General features: G+C 56.5%; 1 protein-coding gene and 1 long non-coding RNA gene across 5 annotated transcripts; one reads left to right on the forward strand and one right to left on the reverse strand.

Moving 5' to 3' along the window:
* Positions 1 to 350: 350 nt before the first annotated feature.
* MVD (mevalonate diphosphate decarboxylase) lies at positions 351 to 11,895 on the reverse strand. Of its 4 annotated transcripts, none has more exons than XM_055232787.2 (10): positions 11,699 to 11,895; positions 6,889 to 6,959; positions 6,183 to 6,297; positions 5,704 to 5,850; positions 4,417 to 4,616; positions 3,967 to 4,041; positions 3,511 to 3,729; positions 3,002 to 3,117; positions 1,683 to 1,791; positions 351 to 991 (listed from the first exon to the last, which is right to left on the reverse strand). In XM_055232787.2, the coding sequence occupies exons 1-10, from the start codon at positions 11,766 to 11,768 to the stop codon at positions 911 to 913; spliced, it is 1,203 nt and encodes a 400-aa protein (XP_055088762.1). In that variant the 5' UTR covers positions 11,769 to 11,895; the 3' UTR covers positions 351 to 910. The 4 variants fall into 4 exon arrangements, with proteins under 4 accessions (XP_055088762.1, XP_063468617.1, XP_063468618.1 ...); XM_063612547.1 differs by having other exon boundaries at positions 351 to 1,061; positions 11,699 to 11,857; XM_063612548.1 differs by having other exon boundaries at positions 11,398 to 11,808.
* Positions 11,896 to 12,094: 199 nt separating this feature from the next.
* LOC129457537 (uncharacterized) lies at positions 12,095 to 21,363 on the forward strand. The gene is made up of 2 exons (XR_010114356.1): positions 12,095 to 19,053; positions 19,491 to 21,363. It is a non-coding gene; the product is annotated as an uncharacterized lncRNA (long non-coding RNA).
* The last annotated feature ends 1,714 nt before the right edge of the window (positions 21,364 to 23,077 follow it).

Consider the following 23,077-nt stretch of genomic DNA (forward strand, 5'->3'; position numbering starts at 1 on the left):
CCAGGTCACTGGACTGTGACTGAGACTCGAGGGAGGGGACAGGATGTGCACAACTGGGAAAGCACAGAATGCAGGGACGGCCCCGTCATGTCTGGCCTGGGGACGGGAGGCAGGGGCTGGTGGGGGGATGGTGAGGCCAGCGCCCATGGGAAGACTTTAGACCTGGGGCTGCTCCTGAGGGTCCCACCTGGGCCAATGTGGGGTTTGAGGGGAGCCCCTCTGTGGCTCTGCCCAGCCTGCCCCTCCCCCAGGCCCTCATGGGGCACACCTGGACTCCCTGATAGGTCCCAGGGTCACTCGGAGCAGGAACCCCGGGATGTTGGTTTACGAAACAGAAAAACAGCTGGAAGCAGGAGGCAGCAATGCTGGTTTATTCCCCATGGCCACCAGGGCCGCACTGATGCCCACTCCTGCCACCATTCCAGCCACACCTGGGCCTGGGGCAGGGTCTCAGCAGAAGCACTGTGGGCAGCCACCATCTGAGGCACATGGTGGTTTCCTGAGGCCCAAAGAGGCTGCTCCCAGCACAGTGACCCCTTCCCTGGCCTGTCGGAGGGACACCACCTCCCCACTGAGCTCCCGTCTCAGAGAACTGGGCATAGCCAGAGCTGGGGTGAGAAAGCCCTTCAGCCCTGCTGCACTGAGGCTCTGCCAGTTCTCATACCTCCACCCCATCCCATCTTGGCAAAGCGCTGGTGCAGCTTGGGGCAGCTGAAGCACTCGGTGGGGACCTCTCCTGACACCTGGGCGGCCGCAGGACTCCCTGCACTGCCCCACAGCAAGCTGTCCATGGGCCCGGGGTCAAGCCACCACCCACATGTCCCAGTAGTCCGGCCAGCCCACCACACCCACTCCCTAGCTCTGGCGAGGACACCCCTTCTCCAAGCGACGTGTGGTCCTGCTGAGGCGGTCAGGCAGCTGGCTTCGGCAGGCCATCAGGACCCAGGAGGTGGGCGCAGGGGTCATCCAGGATTTGAGGCCCTGGCCCCACCTGGGGGTAGAGATCCATGTCACGTCACCAGGAATGGCAGCACCTCATCCTGTGCCCAGCATCTGTAGGGCTGGACACAGGAGGGTAGCAGTGTGCAGTCGCCCTTCCGGTGGGTCCTGGTCAGAAGCTAAAGCGCCCGAGTGGTGACACCCACACGCAGCTCCTGCAGGCACAGCCGCCCCTGCCAGCTGCAAGCCCCCTGCCCGGGGCACTGCCTCTGTCACGGGGTGGACAGAGAACCACAGAGCCTGGGAACAGGCAGCCCTGTGCACGCAGCTCCTGAGAGGAAGGTGGAGGCAATGGCTCGGGCGGCCGTGATAGCTGGATGCAGGCTTGGCCCTCAGAGCAGGTCGGAAAGCAGGAACCCCGGTCTGCTGGGGCGGTCGGGGTGGGGGGGCCCCCACCCCAGGCGCTCCCTATTCAGGGGCCTGATGCTTCCCACCTGTCTCCCTGCAAGCCTGCGTCAGACTCACCCTCCCACCCCCAGCGCAGCCCTGCTGCTCTGCGCATCGCCAGTGGCCTGTAATGTCCACTTTGACAGCAAATGAATGAACAAAGGCGTTCTGGCTTCCTGCCTGAGACACGGTAGGGACAGGGTGGTGGGCTGAGCCTGCAAGGGCTCTGGGGGCTGGGCGGGCCCCTCTGGCAGGAAAGGAAACCCCGGGGGTACTGGCTGAGCCCCAGGCCTCACCTGAGTGGCAATGATGTATCTGACCCCACCCGGGGTCGGCTCCATGGCCAGCGCAGCCTGAAGCTCAGCTGAGAGAGGGGCCGGCCTCACCTGCAGCCCCTTCAGAAACCTGGAAAAGCCGGGCAGGGGCATGGTGAGTGCATCTGTTTCTCTAAGCGTCTGCAACAATCTACAACAGGCAAGTCCAGAGACGGGAGGTGCATTCCTGGCTGTCAGGGCTCAGGGAGGGGGAGACGGCAGGTGGCTGCTGTGAGGACCGGTTTCTTTTAGGGGTGATGAAAAAGTTAAGGAGGTGGCTGGAGGTGGTGGCTACATGTGAATGTAGCCTGTGAATGTGAATGTCCTCAACACCACAGGATTGTATGCTCTCGAATGGCTGAGACAGTAAATTTTAGGTTATATGGTAAACAGCTATGCCCAGGCTGGACCCACATCTGGCCAAGGGTGCTGCCAAGCCCCATGGGGTAACAGCTCAGGGAAGTGCCCAATTCAAGCTGGTGCATTCGTCACTGCGTTCTGCAGAACAGCGGAAGCCTGCAAGCCCCACCCGGAGCAGCAGCCACGAGCCTGGTGCTTCCCAGGAGGGCAGTCCTGGGGTGTGGGTCTGAGTCCATCCCACAGGGCAGGCCCCTGACCATTAGAAGGTATTATTGCTCCCAGCCGGGACAGACGCACATCCCCACACGCTTCCAGACACCCTTAAATTGGAGGCACCTCTCACATGGAGAATAAGACACCATTAAAACACGGGAGGGAAGAAGTCAACCGCCCAGGGCGTAAGGAGGCCGGGCCAAGCTGTGCACCGAGGAGGGCGCACATGGGGGCTCTGTGGTGCCAAGATGCAGCTGCCGGACCCCACCCAAGAAAAGACACCCAACTGCAGGGGCGGGGTCGACACGCGGCCGCCTTGACTGGCTCTAACTCACTTCGGTAAGAAGGCAAATCAGGGGCTTTGACTCCTTTCCTGCAAAATGTCGGACACTCATACTCGCTTCTGGGAGTGCGTGTGTGTTTCCTAAGCCGCTGTTCTAGAGGATACGAGCCTGTGGGCTCCCGAGCTGCAGGGGACGCCGGCTCTCAGGAGGTGGGAGACCCTGGGCGTTGCTCACACACGCGTGAGCGGCCTTTCTTCCCTATGGACGTGGGCTGTGGGATGGCTCTATGGGGACACCCTGCCCGTGGCTCCCACACTCGGGGTACTGCCGCCTGCCCTGGGACTCCCTGTCTCAGTGCCACAGCCTTCAGGTGCCTCCGTCTCTTCCGACCAGAGTTCCTGGCACCGTCTCCCAAAAAGGAGGAGGGGAGGGGTCCACACTCACGTGTCCTCATTCGAGCCTGGGGGAAAGCTGTGCCTCACAGCAGCCACAAACTCAGCCACAGTGTGGTCCAGGGTGAAGATCACGGCATTGGGGCCCGCATCAAAGGTGTACGCCACCTGGAACCCATAGCAGTCACCCTGGCTATTCACGTGGTGCCTGGCCCTTGTCCCCCCAACCCTCTGGTCTGCCAGGGGGCCTTGGGCTCTCCAAGAGCTCAGTCTAGGCCCTCAGGGCCACACCGGAGTGGAGCTGTGACCCCATGTGCCTGGTACTTGACACCTCTGCCTGTGAACCCAGGAAAAAGGTGGTGGGGCTGTGACCCGAGCACGTCAAGAAGCAAAATGAAACAGAAGAACACGGATGGTCAGTGCGCTTCGCACACAGCAGGGCCGAGCTTTCGGACATAGATTGCCCTGCACGCGAGTCCCGGGGCCGTCTCCACGGCAGCACAAGCCTAGACACGCGCTACAGCGCGAGAGCGCAGCCTCTGCCCTCCCGGCCCCCATCACCTTGGTGTCCCCGTGGTGGGCGTTGAAGCGGTGCACCAGATGGATGATGCGCCAGGACATGGCATTGAGGTAAGAGATGGGCGGGAAGGTGTCGAGGCAGGTGGCGTGGAACTGGTTGCTGTCCTTCATGGTCAGCTGGGCGAAGCTGGGGAAGTCTCGCTCCTGGATGCAGCGGGCCATCTCCACCATGCGCGCGGGCACCACGGACTCGGCCCGGAACTGCAAGGCACAGGGTGTTTCCCATGGAGCCGCTGGGGTCTGGACAGCAGAGGGTTCAACGAGAGACTCCAGGGTTGGAGGCCCGGCTCAAGCCCCATCTCTGCATTTGGCTTCTCCACCTGGTCTTGGCGGGGCTGCTGCAGGTGTGAGAACACTTGGGCCCAGACAGAGGGTGAGGGCAGAGCTGGGCACAAGCATGACTCCCAGGGCCCTGGGACCGCCCGCTTCTGGCCTTACCCGCAGCAGGGGGCTGGTCTCCACACTGGCCCGCATGCCCACAGTACTGCCTGTCAGCTTCTTCTCAGCGCTCACCTGCACGAGGGAGAGACAGCCTGGGCCACACCCTGCAAGGGGCCAGCCCCAAGGACCTCAGCCCCAAACACTCGGCCCTCCCTCAGCCAATGCAGGCAGCGGGGGTGGGAGTCAGTGCCACCTGCCTGACCACGGATGCCTCCTGGCCACAGCAGGGGTGATGCAGGGGCAACTTCTAGATCCCAGTGGGTGGCGGCGCCCGCCGCATGGGAGTGCTTCCTGAGCACTCAGCCACGCTTCTGTTTCTTCAGCCCCTACTGACCCCAGGAGCCAAGCAAAGCTTGGATGGGATGCCTTCGCTCCTGCTCCCAGCAGCAGCCCTCACTAGGGACAGAGGCCACCTGGCTGCCGCTCCACCCGCCCCACCCCACTCACCACAAGGATGAGCACGCGGAGTTCAGGCCAGTGTGACTCGGGGGCCACTTGCCGGGCGATGCTGTCCTTCCCATCAGCCTGTTCTCCCATCTGCCACTCCACAAAGCCCCCATACAGGCTCCGGCAGGCGCTGCCTGAGCCCCGGCGAGCCACTTCTGAGAGGTCACTCTCCACGCCGTAGACACGGGCCAGGGTGTAGGCTGCAGGCATGGGGATTCGGGAGGGTCCTCAGAGCTGCCTGTGCTGTGCTCCCTGACAGCTCACCGCCCCAGGAATGTCCCACACCCCACGGCAAATGGGGATTTCCAGATGACAGGGCTTCTGGGCCATCAGCCTTCGAAGCCAGCATTCACCGGCCCAGCCATCTGTCCCCCACCTCCACTAGTTCTGCTCTCGGACACTCTCTGTTCACAGCCTGCAGAGCTTGCGGCCTGCGACAAGGGCAACAAAAGGTACCTGCGGCAGAGCAGGAAGCCCCCTGGAAGAGGGGAGAAAGGCCCCTGAGGACGCCCAAGCTAGGCTTTGAGGGTGGGAAGGAATTTTAAGGTTGTATGGGGCAGGGACTGATGCCAGGAGAGAGCTGGACTCCACCCAGCACAGGGGCCACCTTCTCCCCTCGTTCCACAGGGCTCCAGCAGGGCAACCCCACCTCCAGGTCTGGTCACCCACGGCCCTGGTGACTGAGGGTGGTTCAGGGAAGGCGCTGGAGCCCAGGTGGGCCAGGAAGCATCATCCCTGGAGTTGAGGGGTGAAGATGGTGTGAGACCACTACCGTGGGGACAGGCTCTGACACTGGGTGGGAAGCCACCAGAAAGTGGCCTGGGGCGGGCAGAGAGCTGGGTCCAGCGGGGCTTGACACCAGCTGTGCCCACTGGAATCCTCAGTTATGTGAGCCACAAAATCACCGCTATTGTAGGTCTGAGCCCGTTTGAAGTGGTTTCTATCACTGACGATCTACAGGGCTCCACATGGAGCAACTGGAAGATTTTTTTATTTTTTGTAGAGATGGGGGTCTCACTATGTTGCCCAGGCTGGTCTTGAACTCCTGGCCTAAAGTGCTTCTCCCCCATCAGCCTCTTAAGTACTGGGATCACAGGCGAGAGCCCCATGCCAGCTGCAACTGGAAGATGAAAATGTTCAGATGTGCCCTGGGAAGAGACTGAACAACTCCAGAGAGGCCAGGGAGGCCTGGGGTGAGGGGATGCTCTTTTAGCCAGGCCCAGCAGTGGGCTCCCTGACCCGGGAAGCGCATGAAGTGGCTCCCTGCAGGTCTCTGTGGGCACCCACCTAGGCAGGCATAGCCCGCCGCCGAGGAGGCCAGGCCCGCAGCCGTGGGGAAGTTGTTCACCGATGCCACGTGCACCTTGCAGCTGAGGCTGGAGGGCAGCGGGTCCCCATCCCATGAGCTCCTCCGCTTCCGGGCCAGGCAGCGGACTGCAGAGACAATGAGACAGCGTGTGGCCCAGCCATCAGCACCCTGCCCGCCCTGCTCCTGCCCACCTGCCCGGGGTCACAGCGGAACACCAGGCCTCTGCCTGCCAGACTCCTCGTGGAGAGTTTCTTACCCGGGAAAACCCCAGACCGACCCAAGCCCAGCTGGTCATTGAGGTGGGCCACTGCCCTGGAGCTGGCAGCCCAGCGGGCATGTCTGGTTCCCAGCCACGCCGCTTGCTGCCTCAGGAGGGGCACAGAGGCAGAAGCACTTTCTGGACGCTCGGACTCTGCTGACAACAGGGAGGCATGGGCTTACGGGGACCCCAACTCACTCTCCCGCAGGCAGGCCTGGAGCCGCGGCTGCCCCATGTCCTCCTCCTGGCCATTCAGCCAAATCCGGTCCTCAGTGAAGTCCTTGCTGATGACGGCTGTTGTGGTGGTTTTTAACTGAAAAGGAAACCCAGGGCCACCTCAGAGGCCAGCATTGAGGACTGATGCCAGCCAGGTACCCCTTTCTACTGAGAGAGCCTCGTGGCTGCCCACTCGAGCAAGGCCAGCCCTGCTGAGGGCAGGGGGGAAGCCCGTAGGGGATGAAAGCGTGGGCCACACCTTGTGGACCAACCAAGGCTTGTCCTGAATAAAGAGACAGGGACTCCCAGGGGAGCCCGTGGGGCACGGTGTGCGCATGTGTGAGGAGACCTGGGGGCATGTGTGTGCTGTGCTCAGCTCTCCTAATACTGGGAGATGGAACAGACGTTGCGTGCTGGCTGGGAGCCATCGCTAAGCCATCTCACCCTAGCCTTTAGGTAAAAAGGTACCAATTATTTTTTTGTTTCAGAGACAGGGTCTCACTCTTTCACCCAGGCTGGAGTGCAGTGGCGCGATCATGGTTCACTGTGGTCTCCAATGCCTGGGCTCAGGAGATCCTCCCGAAGTGCTGGGATTGCAGATGGGAGCCACCATACCCAACTGGTACCCACTGTTCTATAAATGTTCTGGAAGTGGCACTGTAGTGTTTAGTCATCAGTCCACACATACCTGGTCCTGGTGCAGAGTGACGCTCAGGGAGGAGTTGATGGGCAGAACCAGCTCTTCATCGCGCTTGCCCCCTGTAATGAACAGCCAGGGCCACGCCGATGGGCTTCCCGGCCCACCCTCACCCAGCGTTCCCCACAGGTGCCCCCACCCCCCACCCACAGCCCCCATCCACCTCTGTCCTGTCTCTCACCGCACAACCTGTGTGCCCCTCCTGCTAGACCCCGGCCTGCAATAACTGCTTCCACCCCACGGAGCTCAGGCTCCCAGAGCAGAGCTGGAGGCCAGCCAACCTCCCTCCCCACTCCCGGCCCCTTCATTGCTTCTACTCCACCATCTGTGAGTGCCCAGGTGCGGATCACTCCGACCGCGGCCTGCCTCCCCTCCATCTTCCCAAACAAAAGGAGCCCAGCTCTGAGAACTCCTCAAATCTCACTGCTCATATTCCCCAGGAACATCCGGGATAAACCCTTCCTGCCCAGCACGGCCATGGGACAGCAAGTGAAGTCAACCCTCCGGAAAGCCCGGAAGGAAATGTTTGCCCCGGGAGCACTGCGCAGCGCTTCAGCTGAAGTCTTACTGCACGGCGTCTTTGCTGAGCACACAATCTGCTCGGTTTTGTGCAACGGGAGGTCTCTGGGGATGGCGGACAGCTCCAGGGGTGATAAATGCGGACACCTGGCAGAGAACCACGCTCTGCAGTTCGCCAGGCTCTTTCACACGCGGCACCGAGCGGCCCTCCTTGCAGGCGGATGAGGCTGCCCTGACAGGACGGGCGAACCTCTGCCTTCAGGAAGGTGGGCCGGGGGACTTCCTCTTCCTCCCACTGAGGACGACTAAGACCCTGGACGTCACAGGTGAGACTCTCACGGGTGACAGAGGGCGGCTGCAGGACAGTGCAGGGGGAGCCCCCGGGCTTTCTTTTCTGCCTGCCCTAGACCTAGCCCTGCAGAAGCTGGAACTGCCAACCAAAGCCAGCCCTCCCTAGCGGGACCAGGAAGGGCAGCCTAGCAACACAGAAACAGACTCCTGGCCGGGCGCGGTGGCTCACGCCTGTAATCCCAGCACTTTGCAGGCCGGGCGCGATGGCTGATACCTGTAATCCCAGGACTCTGGGAGGCCGAGGTGGGCCAGTCACCTGAGGTCGGGAGTTTGAGACCAACCTGACCAATATGGTGAAACCCCGTCTCTACTAAAAATACAAAAATTAGCCAGGCTGTAGTGATGCGTGCCTGTTATGCCAGCTACTCAGGAGGCTGAGGCGGGAAAATCGCTTGAACCTGGGAAGAGGAGGTTGCACTGAGCCGAGATGGCACCACTGCACTCCACCCTTACTTACTCCAGCCTGGCGACAGACGGAGACCCTTTCTCAAAAAAAAAAAAAAAAGAAAGAAAGAAAAAGAAAAAAAGAAACAGATTCCTCCCACACTCCAGGCTGGAACAGTGCCCCGCCCCGTTTCCCTCCCTGAAGGAGCAGGGACTTTCACCTCCCCAGGAGTCAGCGGAGAGCACACGGGAGCCTGGACTCCCCTGACCTGCCGGCTCTTGTCAGAGGCCAAGTAGACACTCAGGAATTCCTGAGGGCCTGGTGGGGATGGGGCAGCGTTGGTGGGGAGGCAAACCTGGACTTCTGCCTCCTTATCATGAGCCAGCACCCCCGCCCCTCCTCCACCAGCGCGCTATCAAAAACCAGCTCAAATGGAAGGTTTTCTTTTTTTTTTGAGACGGAGTCTCGCTCTGTCACCCAGGCTGGAGTGCAGTGGCGCAATCTCGGCTTGCTGCAAGCTCCGCCTCCCGGGTTCACGCCATTCTCCTGCCTCAGCCTCTCCGAGTAGCTGGGACTACAGGCGCCCGCCACCACGCCCAGCTAATTTTTTTTTGTATTTTTAGTAGAGACGGGGTTTCACCGTGGTCTCGATCTCCTGACCTCGTGATCCTCCCGCCTCAGCCTCCCAAAGTGCTGGGATTACAAGCGTGAGCCACCGCGCCCGGCCTAAATGGAAGGTTTAAAGAAGACCAGAGTCTCTGAACGTTACAAGAAAGTGGACAAGTTTCCATAAATATCACTGTTGGCCGGTGCAGTGGCTCACACCTATGATCCCAGCACTTTGGGAAGCTGAAGCAGGCAGATCACTGGAGGTCAGGAGTTTCAGACCAGCCTGGCCAATATGGCAAAACCCCGTCTCCACTAAAAATACAAAAATTAGCCGGGCGTGGTGGTGCACACCTGTAGTCCCAGCTACTCGGGAGGCTGAGGCAAGAGAATCGGTTGAACCCGGGAAGCGGAGGTTGCAGTAAGCTGAGATCACGCCATTGCACTCCGGCCTGGGTGTCGCAGTGAGAGTCTGTCTCAAAAAAATAAATAAAATAAAAATAAAAGGCCAGGCGCGGTGGCTCACGCCTGTAATCCCAGCACTTTTGGAGGCTGAGGTGGACAGATCACAAGGTCAGGAGCTTGAGACCAGCCTGGCCAACACGGTGAAACCCCATCTTTACTAAAAATACAAAAATTAGCCAGGTGTGGTGGCACGTGCATGTAGTCCCAACTACTCGGAAGACTAAGGCAGGAGAATTGCTTGAACCCGGGAGGCGGAGGTTACAGTGAGCCGAGATTGTGCCACTGCACTCCAGCCTGGGTGACAGTGCAAGACTCTGTCTCAAAAAAAAAAAAAGAGGCAGAAGAGAAAATCCAGAAATAGACCCACACAAACATGCCCAGCTGATTTTTTTTTTTTTTTTTTTTTTTTACAAAAGTGCAAAAGCAATTCAATAGAGGAAGGATAGCCTTTCTTGGCTAACTGGACAACCGTGGAGCACAGACTTAAATATAAAAGGCAATCCTTTACAACTTGGAGGAAAGCAGAAAATCTTCAGGACATAGGGCTAAGCAAAGAGGTCTTAGACTTGACATCAAAATTGATACACTGAACTTCTTTAAAATGAAAAACTGGCTCTTTGTTAAGAGGACAAAAAGATTAGCTAGTTTGGGAGACAATACCTGCAAACCACATGTCCTACAGGAGACTAATATCTACAATACATATTTTATTTTTTTTCAGTGGAGACGGGGGTTTCACCATGTTGGCCAGGCTGGTCTCAAACTCCTGACCTCAGGTGATCCGCCCACCTCAGTCTCCCCAAGTGCTGGGATTACAGGCTTGAGCCAGCGTGCCCAGCCTAGAATCTATAATGAACTCTCAAAACTCATAGTAAAAAAGCAAACCATCCAGTTAGAGCATGGACACAGAACATGAAGAGACATTTCACCAAGAAAACCCACAGATGGCAAATAAGCACAAAGAAAGATGCTTCACATCACTGGCCAATAGGGAAAGGCAAATGAGGACCACAGCATCCTGTCAGCACGTCCCTACCAGGACGCGGCTAAAATGAAAAACAGCAACTCCGCCAAATGCTGGTGAGGATGTGGAAAAACTGCATCACGGCAGGGATGCAAAATGGCCCAGCCACTCTGAAAAACCATTCGACAGTTTCTTTAAAAAAAAAAAAATATATATATATGTATGTATATATACACACACACATATATCTATATAGGTATACACACACACACAGAGAGAGAGAGAGAGAGGCATATATATATCTACCATCTGACCCAGCAACCGAGAGAGAGAGACAGAGAGAGAGGGGCATATATATATATCTACCATCTGACCCAGCAACCGAGAGAGAGAGAGAGAGAGAGAGGCATACATATGTCTACCATCTGACCCAGCAACCGAGAGAGAGAGAGAGAGAGAGAGAGAGGCATATATATATCTACCGTCTGACCCAGCAACCGCATTCCTGGGCATTCATCCCAGAAGAATGGAAACGTATCTTCACACAAAAAGCTGTACACAACATTTTATGGCAGCTTTATTGGTAAGGGAAACACAAAAAAATTAGCCAGTCGTGGTGGCGGCGCCAAGAAAGAAAAGAAAAGAAGAACAGAAAAGAAAAAAGAAAAGAGAAAAGAAAAAAAACAAAAAAAGAAAACCTCAGATGCGCTTTACGGGGTGAGGCCTTGGCTAGGGGGTGGTCCATGGATTCCACGGACTGGCTCAGCAACAGAGGGGCAAAGCACTGATACAATCCCGGGGCACGTCCACATTCTATGCTGAATGAACTAAGACAAACTTAAAAGATACTGGGTGGGGTGGGCCACATACTGTGATTCCAGTTTCAGAACATTTTGAATGACGTTACAGAAATGAGCGGTCAGTGGCGGCCAGGTAACCCCGGCGCGAGGGGAGGGGCGGGGCTATGAACGCACAGGTGCGGACCGGCCTCCCCCGCACGGATGTGGGCCTGCGGGCCCCCCGTTAGCGCTCCTTGGAGGTTACCATTGGGAGAAACGGGGCGAGGGAGGGACACAGGGTCTCGGGCTGGGGGGCAGTGGCGCGATCTCGGCTCACTGCAGCCTCGACCTCCCGGGCTCAGGCCATCCTCCCGCCTCAGCCTCCCGAGTAGCTGGAGCCACAAACGCGCACCACCACGGCGGATTCTTACGATTCATGGGAATCGATGATTGATGATTTCGATAAAGTTCGGTAATCGCTAATGGGCAGGCGCCGGGCGACCCTGCAGGGGCCGCAGCCGTCGCGGGGTAACAGGTGGCGCCGAGCTCGTCACGCGAAGGAGCGCGCGGCCCCGCCCGACCACCGCCGCGCCCCTCCTTGAGCCTCAGTTTCCCCGTCCGTCGAGGCCCTGGGAGGGCAGGACCGAGCGCGCCGCGGAATCAGCGCGCGACCCCCGCGTACCCGGCCTCGCTCTCGGCCATCCCCGTCCAAGGCCGGCCCGCGGCACTCACAGTACTTGATGACCGCGATGTTGACCGGGGCGGTACAAGTGACTGCCGCCAGCGGGTTCTCCGAGGCCATGGTCCCACCGCGCTGCGTCCCCAGCTCCACAGCCACTTACGGCCCGCAATCCCACCCCAGAGGGCTCTGCCGCCTCACGCGCTACCACAGGATTGGCCCGTGCGAGCCCGGCTGCTCGCGCGCCGACCAATCAGCGGCTAGCCGGGAGCACGCATTACCTCTCAGCCAATGGACGGGATCGGACGATGGGTTGCTGACGTGAGTCCGCCCCACCCCCGGGGTGCGCTCGCCAGGCCTGGCGCGGGGTGATGTCTGCGCAGGCGCCTTGTGCGCAGGCGCCTGGCGTCCGCGTCGGCCTTCCCGGGTCGGCGCGGCGAGGTGGGCGCCGTTGCTTATGGGGCTACGTGTCTGCTGGTGCTGTGCGGGGCTGTGTGGGGCCCGTGAGGCGCTGTGCTGCGGGCTGTGCGAAGGGCTGTGTGACGCTCTGTGCGGGGGGCTGTGCGGAGGCCTTGAGGGGCTGTGCGGGGTCCGTGAGGCTCTGTGTGGGGCGCCGTGTGGGAGACTCTGCGGGGGCCGTGAAGGGTCCGTGAGGCGCTGTGTGCGGGTTGTGAGGCGCTGTGCGGGGACCATGAAGGGGCCGTGAGGCGCTGTGCGGGTGCCGTGGGGCGCTGTGTGGGAGGCTGTGCGGGGGCCGTGGGGCGCTGTGTGAGGCGCTGTGCGGGTGCCGTGGGACGGTGTGTGGGAGGCTGTGCGGGGCTGAGGGGAGGGCGGGTCGCGCTGTGCCCTCCTTGAAGCTCTCGGATGGCCCCGCTGGGTATGGGGGTGCACACAGGCCCGAGGTCAGGCGCTGGAGGATGTATCCCGGGATCCACTCTTAACCTGGCAGCCAAAGGCACCCTGTCCCGCCGCCCACAGCCTTCTCCGCGCCATATGCTGGGCCAGGGTGTCCCCACGGGGCTCACACGAAAGACCCCGGGGTGGGGAAGCCCTGCAGCCCGGAGCTGGGTACAACCTGCATTAAGGTGGGCGTCTCAAACACCCCCTCTTTTCTGAGGCCCTGCAGAAGCAAAGCCGTGGACTGGGTTGTGGCGCTTGTGTGTGCATTGACTTCTCCTGTGAAACATACAGGAAACGTTTAAGCGTGCCGTTCCCTGCCATTCATTCCAATCATGTGCCACGCCCCCACTATTTCTAGAATTTTCTCATCCCAAACAGAAACTGTCCCCTTTAAACAATAACTTCCCATTTCCCCCTTCCCCTTTTAAAATTTTGCTTTTAGTTTTTAAATAGCTCAGATTGGCCAGGCATGGTGGCTCACACCTGTAATCCCAGGACTTTGGGAGGCCCGAGGTGGGTGGATCAGGAGGTCAGGAGTTTGAGACCAGCCTGGCCAACATGGTGAAACCCGGTCTCTACTAAAAATACAATAATTAGGTGGGCGTGGTGGTGCACGCCTGTAATCCCAGCTACTGGGGAGGCTGAGGCAGGACAATTGCTTGAACTCAGGAGGCGGAAGTTGCAGTGAGCCGAGATCGTGCTGCTGTACTCCAGCCAGGGTGACAGAGCAAGATTCCATCTCAAAAAAATAAAAAAAAAGCTCGGATTTCAGAAAATACGGGAGTATGCAGTGCGAAGTGTCCACTCTGCCCGGCCACCTACTTCTATTACCAGAACCATCATACTTATAAATTCTTTATTTTTTTCTAGAAATAGAAAAAAATTCTGGTTTTTTCTCACTGTGTTGCTCAGGCTGGAGGGCAGTGGTAGGATCAAAGCTCCATGCAGCCTCGACCTCCTGTCTTAAGGGATCCTCCCACCTGTTTCCTCAGTAGTTGGAACTACAGGTACACACCACCATGCTCGGCTAATTTTTTTCTTAATTTTTTTGTAGAGATGTTGGGGGGTCTTGCTATGTTGCCCAGGCTGATTTGAAGTCCTGGCCTCAGGGGACCCTTCCATCTCAGTCTCCCAAAGTACTGGGATTAGGTATGAGCCTCTCCACCAGGCTTGTCAATTCTTTGTGTATTTTTTCGTTGACGTGTGTTGGAGAAGCACATAGCGTGTTCTCCCACCTGGCTTTTTGTATGTACGTGCTTCTTGGAGATCATCCCAATTTAGTAAAAAGCGTCCTTGTTTGTTGTCTAAATATATCTGGTCTGTCCTCATGGACAGTTGGGTTGTTACTATAAACAGTGCTTTTCTACGTTGTGCACATGTATTTCTGCAGGAGAAATTCCTGGAAGTGGAATTGCTGGGCCGAGTAGGATGTGCCTGAGTACTTGTGATAGCTGTTGGCAAGTCGCTCTTTGTGGAAGTCAATTGATTACTCAGGTCTCTCTGCGGAAGTCTGAGAGTGCTTGCACGCCTTCACCAGCACAGTGGGTCACCTGTCAGAGTGACATGTGGTGTCTCACTGTTTTCAATTTGCATTTCAGATGGTTGTTATTTTTAATTTCTCTTGCAATCACAGCCACTTTTCCATTTTATGCAAAGCCACTAAATCCTGTTGAAGAGCTGATGTGGACTGTCTTGGCCTATAGTCAGGGTGTATTCCCTCAGCTATTCAGAGATAGTGGGGCTTCCAGTCACCTCCTTCCTTCTGCCACAGCTGTGATGAAAAAGAAGACACAGGCTTGGTGCTTTGGGAGGCCAAGGAGGGCAGATTGTTTAAGTCCAGGAGAAAAAAAAATTTTATTTTTGTTTAGAGACAGGGTCTCACTCTGCTGTCCAGGCTGGAGTGCAGTGGCACCATCAGCTCACAGCAGCCTCAACCTCCTGGGCTCAGGTGATCCTCCCACTTCAGCCTTCAGAGTAGCTGTGATACAGGCGCGTGCCACCGCTTCTAATTTTTATTTTTTATTTTGTAGAGATGCAGGTCTTCCTGTGTTGCCCAGGCTGCTCTTTTTTTTTTTTGAGACAGAGTCTCGCTCTGTCGCCCGGGCTGGAGTGCAGTGGCGCAATCTCGGCTCACTGCAAGCTCCGCCTCCCGGGTTCACGCCATTCTCCTGCCTCAGCCTCCGAGTAGCTGGGACTACAGGCGCCCGCCACCGCGCCCGGCTAATTTTTTGTATTTTTTAATAGAGACGGGGTTTCACCGTGGTCTCGATCTCCTGACCTCGTGATCCGACCGCCTCGGCCTCCCAAAGTGCTGGGATTACAAGCGTGAGCCACCGCGCCCGGCCTTTTTTTTTTTTTTTTTTTTGAGACAGAGTCTTGGTGTGTCACCCAGGCTGGAGTGCAGTGGGGCAATCATAGCTCACTGCAACTTCTGCCTCCTGGTTTCAAGTGATTCTCTTGCCTCAGCCTCCCAAGTAGCTGGGATTACAAGCGTGCACCAGCAGGCCCGGCAAATTTTTGTATTTTTAGTAGAGACGGGGTTTCGCCATGTTTGGCCAGGCTGGTCTCAAACTCTTGGCCTCAAGTGATACGCCTGCCTCGGCCTCCCAAAGCACTGGGATTACAGGCATGAGCCACCACGCCTGGCGTTTTTATTTTTATTTTTTTTATTTTTTGAGACAGAGTCTCGCTCTGTCACCCAGGCTGGAGTGCAGTGGCGCCATCTCGGCTTACTGCAACCTCCGCCTCCCGGGTTCACGCCATTCTCCTGCCTCAGCCTCCCGAGTAGCTGGGACTACAGGCGCCCACCACCATGACTGGCTACTTTTTTTTGTTATTTTTAGTAGAGACGGGGTTTCACTGTGTTAGCCGGGATGGTCTCGATCTCCTGACCTTGTGATCCGCCCGCCTCGGCTTTCCAAAGTGCTGCAATTACAGGCGTGAGCCACCGCGCCTGGCCCTATTTTTTTAAGTTTTAGATAACCTCTATTGATTATGACTAAATAGAAATAAGGACTTCTCTTCCATCTCCCAGTCGCATACCTTCTTATCCTATCCGTCCATCAGCATTCCTTATTTTCCTTATTACAATTATCTGAGTCATACTCGCAGTTGAGCCGTGTAGCAATGGGTGCCGACTGTGCTTGTGGGCAGACTCCCTTACTGAGTGGAGAACTGGGATGAACGACCTCTCTGAAAGATGTCAGACATCGATCCCCAGACTGACGCCTGTAGCCCAGGCTCTCCTCAACCTCAGCCTGTACGTGTTTCCAAAATAGGCCAGGCTGGCTGGGCACGGTGGCTCACGCTTGTAATCCCAGCACTTTGGGAGGCCGAGATGGGCGGATCACGAGGTCAGGAGATCGAGACCACGGTGAAACCCCGTCTCTACTAAAAATACAAAAAATTAGCCGGGCGTGGTGGCGGGCGCCTGTAGTGCTAGCTACTCGGAGAGGCTGAGGCAGGAGAATGGCGTGAACCTGGGAGCGGAGCTTGCAGTGAGCCGAGATCGCGCCACTGCACTCCAGCCTGGGTGACAGAGCGAGACTCCATCTCAAAAAAAAAAAAAAAAGAAAATAGGCCAGGCATGGTGGTTCATGCCTGTAAGCCCAGCAGCACTTTGAGATTTGGGAGGACTGCTTGAGGCCAGGAGTTCAAGACCAGTCTGGGCAACATAGTGAGACTCTACCATCTCTACAAAAAAATTTTTTTTTTTTTTTTTTTCTCTTAAGACAGAGTCTTGTTCCATTGCCCGGGCTGGAGTGCAGTGGCACAGTCTCAGCTGACTACAACCTCCGCCTCCCAGGCTCAAGTGATTCTCCTGCCTCAGCCTCCCAAGTAGTATCACCACACCCGGCTAATTTTTTTGTATTTTTAGTAGAGACGGGGTTTCACCGTGTTAGCCAGGATGGTCATGGTCTCCATCTCGTGACCTCGTGATCCACCCGCCTCTGCCTCCCAAAGTGCTGGGATTACAGACGTGAGCCACCGCGTCCAGCCTACAAAAAATTTTTTTAAAAATTAGCTGGCCGTAGTGGTGCACACCTGTACTCCCAGCTACTAGGGAGGCTAAAGCAGGATGATCACTTGAGCCCAGGAGTTCAAAGCTTCAGTGAGCTCTGATCACACCACTGCACTTCAGCCACAGGCATGGGTGCTCTGCTAAGTATAGTATGGGTAGGCTGTGTGTGGCCCTGATTCATGAGGGGAGAGGGTCTGGGAGATGAATGGGAAGCCAGGCAGCTGGAGCCCGTAGGGTAAGGAGGGGAAGCCCAGCCAGGGCTGAGCATGTCCTGCCTGGCTCCAGGCCTGCAGCCCTGGGGGTTTGGCTTGGACAGGCCAGCAGAGGGGCCCCGAGCACAGCCTGCACAGCATCCTGCTGCTGATCCCCGGGGCTTCCTGCTTCCAGGCGCTTCCTGTCCTTTCCCCAAGCCCAGGCGTCTGGGACTTTAAAAAGTCAGAAAGCGACTGGAAAGGAAGGCATGTGTCTAGCTTGCTCTATATCTGCCTTGCATTGGGAGGCCTTCAGTGGGAATGTTTTTCTGGAAGCAGTCAGCAAATGTGAAACACCATCAAGCCAGGCGATTGGAGAGCTAAAAAGAAGCGAGGACTCAGGGAATATGGGCATTTTAAAAATAAAAATTTAAATTTAAAAAAGACAAGGAAATGTTTATTCCAGAGGGGTTGACAATTCGATACTTTTTTTTAACTTTTAGGTTTGGGGGTACATTTGAAGGTTTGCTACATAAATAAACACAAATCATGGGGGTTTGTTGTAAAGATTATTTCATCACGCAGATACTAAGCCCAGTACCCAATAGTTATCTTTTCTGCTCCTCTCCTTCCTCCTGCCCTCCCCGCTCAAGTGGACCCCCGTGTCTGTTGTTTCCTTGTGTTCATAAGTTCTTATCATTTAGCTCCCACTTACAAGTGAGAAGATGCAGTATTTGATTTTCTATTCCTGCATTCGATACTTACTTTTTATTTTTCATTTATTTATTTTGAGACAGGGTCTCACTCTTTTGCCCAGACTGGAATGCACTGGCAAGATCACGGCTCACTGCAAACTTGACCTCCTATGCTCAAGCAATTCTCCTGCATTGGCCTCCTAAAGTACTGAGATTACAGACTTAGCCACCACACCCTACCAATTTTTTACTTTTTTGTGTTTTGTACAAACAGGGTCTTGCTGTGTTGCCCAGGCTTGTCTTAAACTCCTGGGCTCAAGCGATCCTCCCACCTCGGCCTCCCAAAGTGCTGGGATTACAGGCATGAGCCACCACACCTAGTCTTCTCCTCTAAACAAGAGTCAGTAGAGAAACCTGGCTTCCCCACAGGACTGCTTGAGTCCAGATCGTAATCCACTGTCTTCCTGCAGCTCCTCCCACCATATCACCCCACACACTGGCCCCAATATAAAAAGCAGCACCATATTTGCTGTCCTGATCAGATGCCCTACTCTGACTTCAAAGTCAAAGGGGCCGGTCACTGTGGCTCACGCCTGTAATCTCAGCACTTTGGGAGGCCAAGGCAGGCGGATCACTTGAGGTCAGGAGTTCGAGACCAGCCTGGCCAACATGGCAAAACCCCCTCTCTCCTAAAAATACAAAAATTAGCTGGGTGTGGTGGTGTGCGCCTGTAGTCCCAGTTACCGGGCGGCTGAGGCAGGAGAATTGCTGGAACCTGGGAGGTGGAGGTTGTAGTGAGCTGAGATCATGCCATTGCTCTTCAGCTGGGGTGCGGTGCCGGGGGGCACACCCTGTCCACGGCACCACAGAAATGATGCTCGCTGGATGGATGGCAACAGGACCAGGACCCGCTGGCTAGGCTTTGTCTCCATCTCAGCCCCTCTTTTGGCCAATGCAAAACAGTTGAGTTTCACAGGGGCCTTGTGCGGATGAGAAGTGCCCTGTGATCTCACTGCCCACCTCCTCTCACCTCTCAGCTTCATTTCTGAAGTTTCCTGGGCCTCCCCGCTGCCTGTTCCCAGGGGAAGGGAAAAGCAGCTGGTATTTGGGGCTGGATAAGCAATACTGCAGTGATCTGCGTCTTCCTACGGATGTATCACAGGCTCACCGTCAGTGAGAGAACAAGCACAGAGGATGGGAGGGGAGGGAGAAGCAGGGGAGCTGCTGAAGAGAAGGGGCCTGCTTTAAGATTCCCAGATTTGGCCTTGAGGTGGGGGTTTCTGGGAAGGAGCTGGGGGAGGCAGTGCTGATTGACATCCTGTGGGGAGGTGGTCCTGCATTTCCTTGGGATTCCCAGAGATGGCGCATGACCCCTGGCAAGATGGGAGGTGTCTATCTACCCTGTTAGGCTGGGCCCTGGGTCTGAAACTCTGCCACCTTTGCCCATTCGCGTGATACAGCTCTACCCAACCCTGGGGCAGGTACTGAGCAGCTCACAGGCAGTGCTGTGGGCCGGGCCAGGGGTGGCTGTGAAGACAGACTCGCTGCAGCCAGAACCTGGCGTCCAGAAATAGAGATCCTAAGAGGGGTCAAAGCTGAGAGTGTTCCTTAGGTTGGCAGTTTTATTTTGGGTGTCCTAAATGTCTTTGGTTTTTTTTTTGTTTGTTTTCTTTTTTTTGTTTTTTAAGGCAGGGTATCGCTCTGTCACCCAAGGTGGAGTGCAGTGGGGCGATCTCAGCTCACTGCAACCTCTGCCTCCCAGGTTCAAGTGATCCTCCTGAGTAGCTGGGATTGCAGGCACACACCACCACGCCTGGCTAATTTTTGTATTTGTAGTAGAGACAGGGTTTCACCATGTTGGCCAGGCTGGTCTTGAACTCCTGGCCTCAGATGATCTACCCACCTCAGCCTCCCAAAATGCTGAGATTACAGGCATGGGCCACTGTGCCCGGCCAGCCTTTGGTTTTTCTGTGGTTTACTTGGAGTTCTCTTTAATTCTGACATAGAAGTTCGCACAATCCCTCTTTTATAGATGAAGAAACCAAGGCTTTGTGACTAACTCAAGCCCTCAAGAAGGACAAAACTAGCATCAGAGCACCTTGCTCCTGGGTCTGGCAAGAATGCCTCTTGTTTGCTGAGAGGTCCACAGATTTATCCAGCTCAAGACTGGGAGATGGGAGGTGACCAGGTCAGCGCCAGCCTCTCTCTGAGCTCCTCTGAGTTGTGGCAGCTGAGGCACTCTTCTGGGAATGTTCTACCATCCACGAGGTCGTGTACGCCTGGAAGCTTTTGTTCCATTGAACTCTGCCAGGGAGCTATACTTAGCCACGCGAGTGGAGGCCAGGAGTGGGTTCTCTGAATATAGATAGTAGCAAGCAGGCTATTTTCAAACACCTAGAGAACCCCTTTGATTATTCTGGGCCGAAATGATATTTATAGGATGCTCTGGGCTCTTGGACACGAAGGCAATAACCTTCGCGCCTTTTGGCGTTCGGGGATAAGTTTCTTTCAACGGGGAGTGGAGAGAGGGACCCGGTCACCCAGAGGCCCGCTGTTTCTAGGAGGCCAGGCGTCCTCTTTGCTTTTACACTATGAGTCAGAGAACAGCGAGAGGCACGCAGGGCCCCACTAATTTTCCTTCCTGCACACCCTGGTGTGGGTCCTGTCTGACGCCTGCCGTGTGCTATCAGGGGAGAGGTCATCAGGGGACTTTTCCTGCTGTGAGGAGGGTGCAGCCCCCGCCTTTCAGAGCTCGGGACACCCTCTTCCTCTTGTCCAGGATCCTCAGGGATTTCCTAGGCTTCCACCCTCACCCAGACGTCACTGAGCCGTCACTGAAACACCCGCTTCCAGTGTGCTCAGGTCCTGCAGCCTCCTGTCCATCCTTGCCCCGCCTCCCACCAGGAAGAAAGACTCTGACAGTGCCCCTGGAAGAGGGAGGAGAGTGGATGTGATGAGTGAAGATTTGGGTGGGGAAAGGAAGGCCTGAGTCCTGGGGGGGAAGAGCTCCCTCGGCCCTGAGCCCCCGGAGACTGTGAGCAAGGCTGAGACGCCCCCTTCCTGGTCCTCAAGCTGCAGGTATTGGATAGGGCTCCAGAAGCCCAGATTGTAAGTAACCAGGTTAACCTGGGCATGGTCAGGCAGAACAAGGAGGAGAGGCCAGCAGTGAAGGGCGGGGCTGGTGGGCAGTGGCTGGGGGTGTCCTGGGTGGGGCTAGCCGCCCTCGCTGCCTCTGACTTGGGCCAGACCTGCCCTAAGTGGAGTGGCTCCTCCATTCTTTACACCCCAGGCCCCTGGCAGGTGCCCTGCCTTTCCTCTGCCCCTCTCTGCCAACCCGTCCTCTCCCTCCCAGCCCCTGCCCGCCCAGATATAAATATAAGAGCATTTTCCATGGGCTGAGACAGAAGGGAAAACATTCAGCTTTATTTTCGGCTTGTGAAATTCCTGTCCTTCATTCCCAACAGGTGCAATAGCCTCATTTAGATATTGGGACCCAGAAATAGAACACAACTTACAATAAAGCTTCCTTTAGGGATCTGGATGCTACAAAAAAAAAAAAAAAAAAAGCCCTCCTGTGAGATGCCGAGACTTAACAGAAACTGTGGTTGGAGCTCTTGGCTTTCTCCAGGCGATTGGAGACCCTCACCCCTGGCAGCCTGACTGTGAAGCAGAGGAGGCAAGAGCTCTGGGAGATAGTCGGGAGGGAGGGGGCCCTGGAGGATAGGCTCCTAGCCCTACTCCTCCTCAAGACCCGGGTGCTGGCCTGTCCCCTGCCTTTGCCCCAGTGGGGATGAGGGAGAGGAGATGGGTCAGGGAACAGCCATGGCCACTGGGGAAGGTGACTTGGATGCAACCTTTGAAAGAGATGCTTCCAGTAAACCCCATTGGTTAAGATCAGCTGTCCCCCATGATCCTTTGTGTGTGTTTTTGTTTTCACACAGGGTCTCGGTCTGTCGCCCAGGCTGAGTGCAGTGGTATGATCTTGGCTCACTGCAACCTCCACCTCCTGGGCACAAGCAATCCTCCTGCCTCAACCTCCTGAATAGCTCAGACTACAGGGGTGTGCCTCCATACCCAGCTCATTTTTTAATATTTTTAGTAGAGACAGAGTTTTGCCATGTTGCCCAGGCTGGTCTCAAACTCCTGGGCTCAAGTGTTCCACCTGCCTTGGCCTCCCACAGGGCTGGGATTACAGGTGTGAACCCCCACGCCCGGCCCTCATGATCCTTTGTAGACCAAGGGACAAAAGAAGGGGGTGAGGCTCCCCTCTCCTCAGCATTGAGTGCAAGGACCCTCAAGGCAACTCTTGGCAAAGCCCCGTGTTCCCACTGGCTGTTTAGGTGGAATCGCATCCCCCAATTCTGTATGTTGAAGTCCTAATTCTCGGGCCCTCCGCATGTGACCATATTTGGAAATAGAGGCTTTGCAGATGTGATGAGTTAAGATGGGGGCCTCCTGGAGCAGGGCAACATGACTGTGTCCTCATAAGAAGAGGAGAGACAGAAACACACACTCACAGGGAGACGCCGCGGGAAGCCAAGGCTCGCCCGCGACTCCCAAAGCCACAAGAAAGCCTGGGACAGCCCCGCCCTCACAGCCTCCGAAGGAACTAGCCCTGCTGACACCTGGATCTGGGACTTCCAGCCTCCAGGACTGGGGGAGAATAAAACTCTGTTGTTTCAGCCACTCAGGCTGAGGTCCTTTGTTATGGCAGCTGAGTGGGTGCCTCCCTCTCTGGGGACGGCCAATCCCTGTAGGGGAGGCAGTGGTCCCGGTCCGCGAATGCGAGAGAGGCTTTCTCAGCGTCTTCACTCCACCAGCTCACATGGAGGCTGGTAGCGGCTGGAGCCCAGGCTCTCCCGGGGAGTCTGTTTACTCAAGGTCACCTTTGATCCAGCGGAGCCCAAGGTCTAGGTCAAGTTTCGTCTGGGATGTCCCCAAGGCTCCTCAAATAGGTGTCGTCAAGCCATCTGCACAAGGGCCCGTCAGCACCCGGCAGGTGTTAGCCAGGCTGATCTGCAGGCGGGGCTGCCCCGAGTGGGGCTCCCGCTGCCCGGGTTGGGACTGGAGCAGCCAAGTGGCTGAGCAACAAGATGCTTCCTGTGTGGTTCCTGTGAGCCTTCCTGAATATTCTCATGGACAGACGGATGGACAGGAGGCTCAGCGGGCTCTGGGAGCAAGGGGAGCCCTCGCCGGTTTCCATGTGGCTCCATTCCAGGACCAGGACAATGATGTCTTCCTGGCTGGAGCCAGAGGCAGAGCAGCTGACAGTGGGCCAGCCCTCCTGAGGAACAAGCGTCCCCTCCCAGAAACCTCCCTTCCACCGTCCTTGTCAGCGAAGGTGTCAGGGACTAGGAGGGGCCTCCTTGCTCCTTCCTGGACACTGCCCCTGCGGTTGAGCTGGAGAGGTTGAGACATGCCGGGAAGAGGAGGACCAGCCCAGTGGGTGGCCGCCCAACAGCTGGGCAGTGAGAAGAGGCCACGTTTAAGAAGGAAATGCCACCACCCCACTGGATGGTTGGAGCAGGACTCCAGGGAGGGGGGTCTTGAGTGTAGGCAACCGTGTCTATTTGGCACAGTGTCTCAGCAGAGCAGGGCAAGGGTCTGGGACTCCAGTTCACGGAT

The sequence above is a fragment of the Symphalangus syndactylus genome, chromosome 11, assembly GCF_028878055.3.
Source record: "Symphalangus syndactylus isolate Jambi chromosome 11, NHGRI_mSymSyn1-v2.1_pri, whole genome shotgun sequence".
Classification (NCBI taxonomy): domain Eukaryota; kingdom Metazoa; phylum Chordata; class Mammalia; order Primates; family Hylobatidae; genus Symphalangus; species Symphalangus syndactylus.

Bases quoted from the DNA above. Each gene is read 5' to 3' on its own strand.
- MVD (XM_055232787.2), bottom strand. From the start codon at position 11,768: ATGGCCTCGGAGAACCCGCTGGCGGCAGTCACTTGTACCGCCCCGGTC. The intron at 6,298-6,888 runs GTATGTGTGGAC...TTTCCTTTTCAG, and splicing joins TCACTCTGCACCAGGACCAG to TTAAAAACCACCACAACAGC. The intron at 3,730-3,966 runs GTAAGGCCAGAA...TGTGCCTTGCAG, and splicing joins AGACCAGCCCCCTGCTGCGG to TTCCGGGCCGAGTCCGTGGT.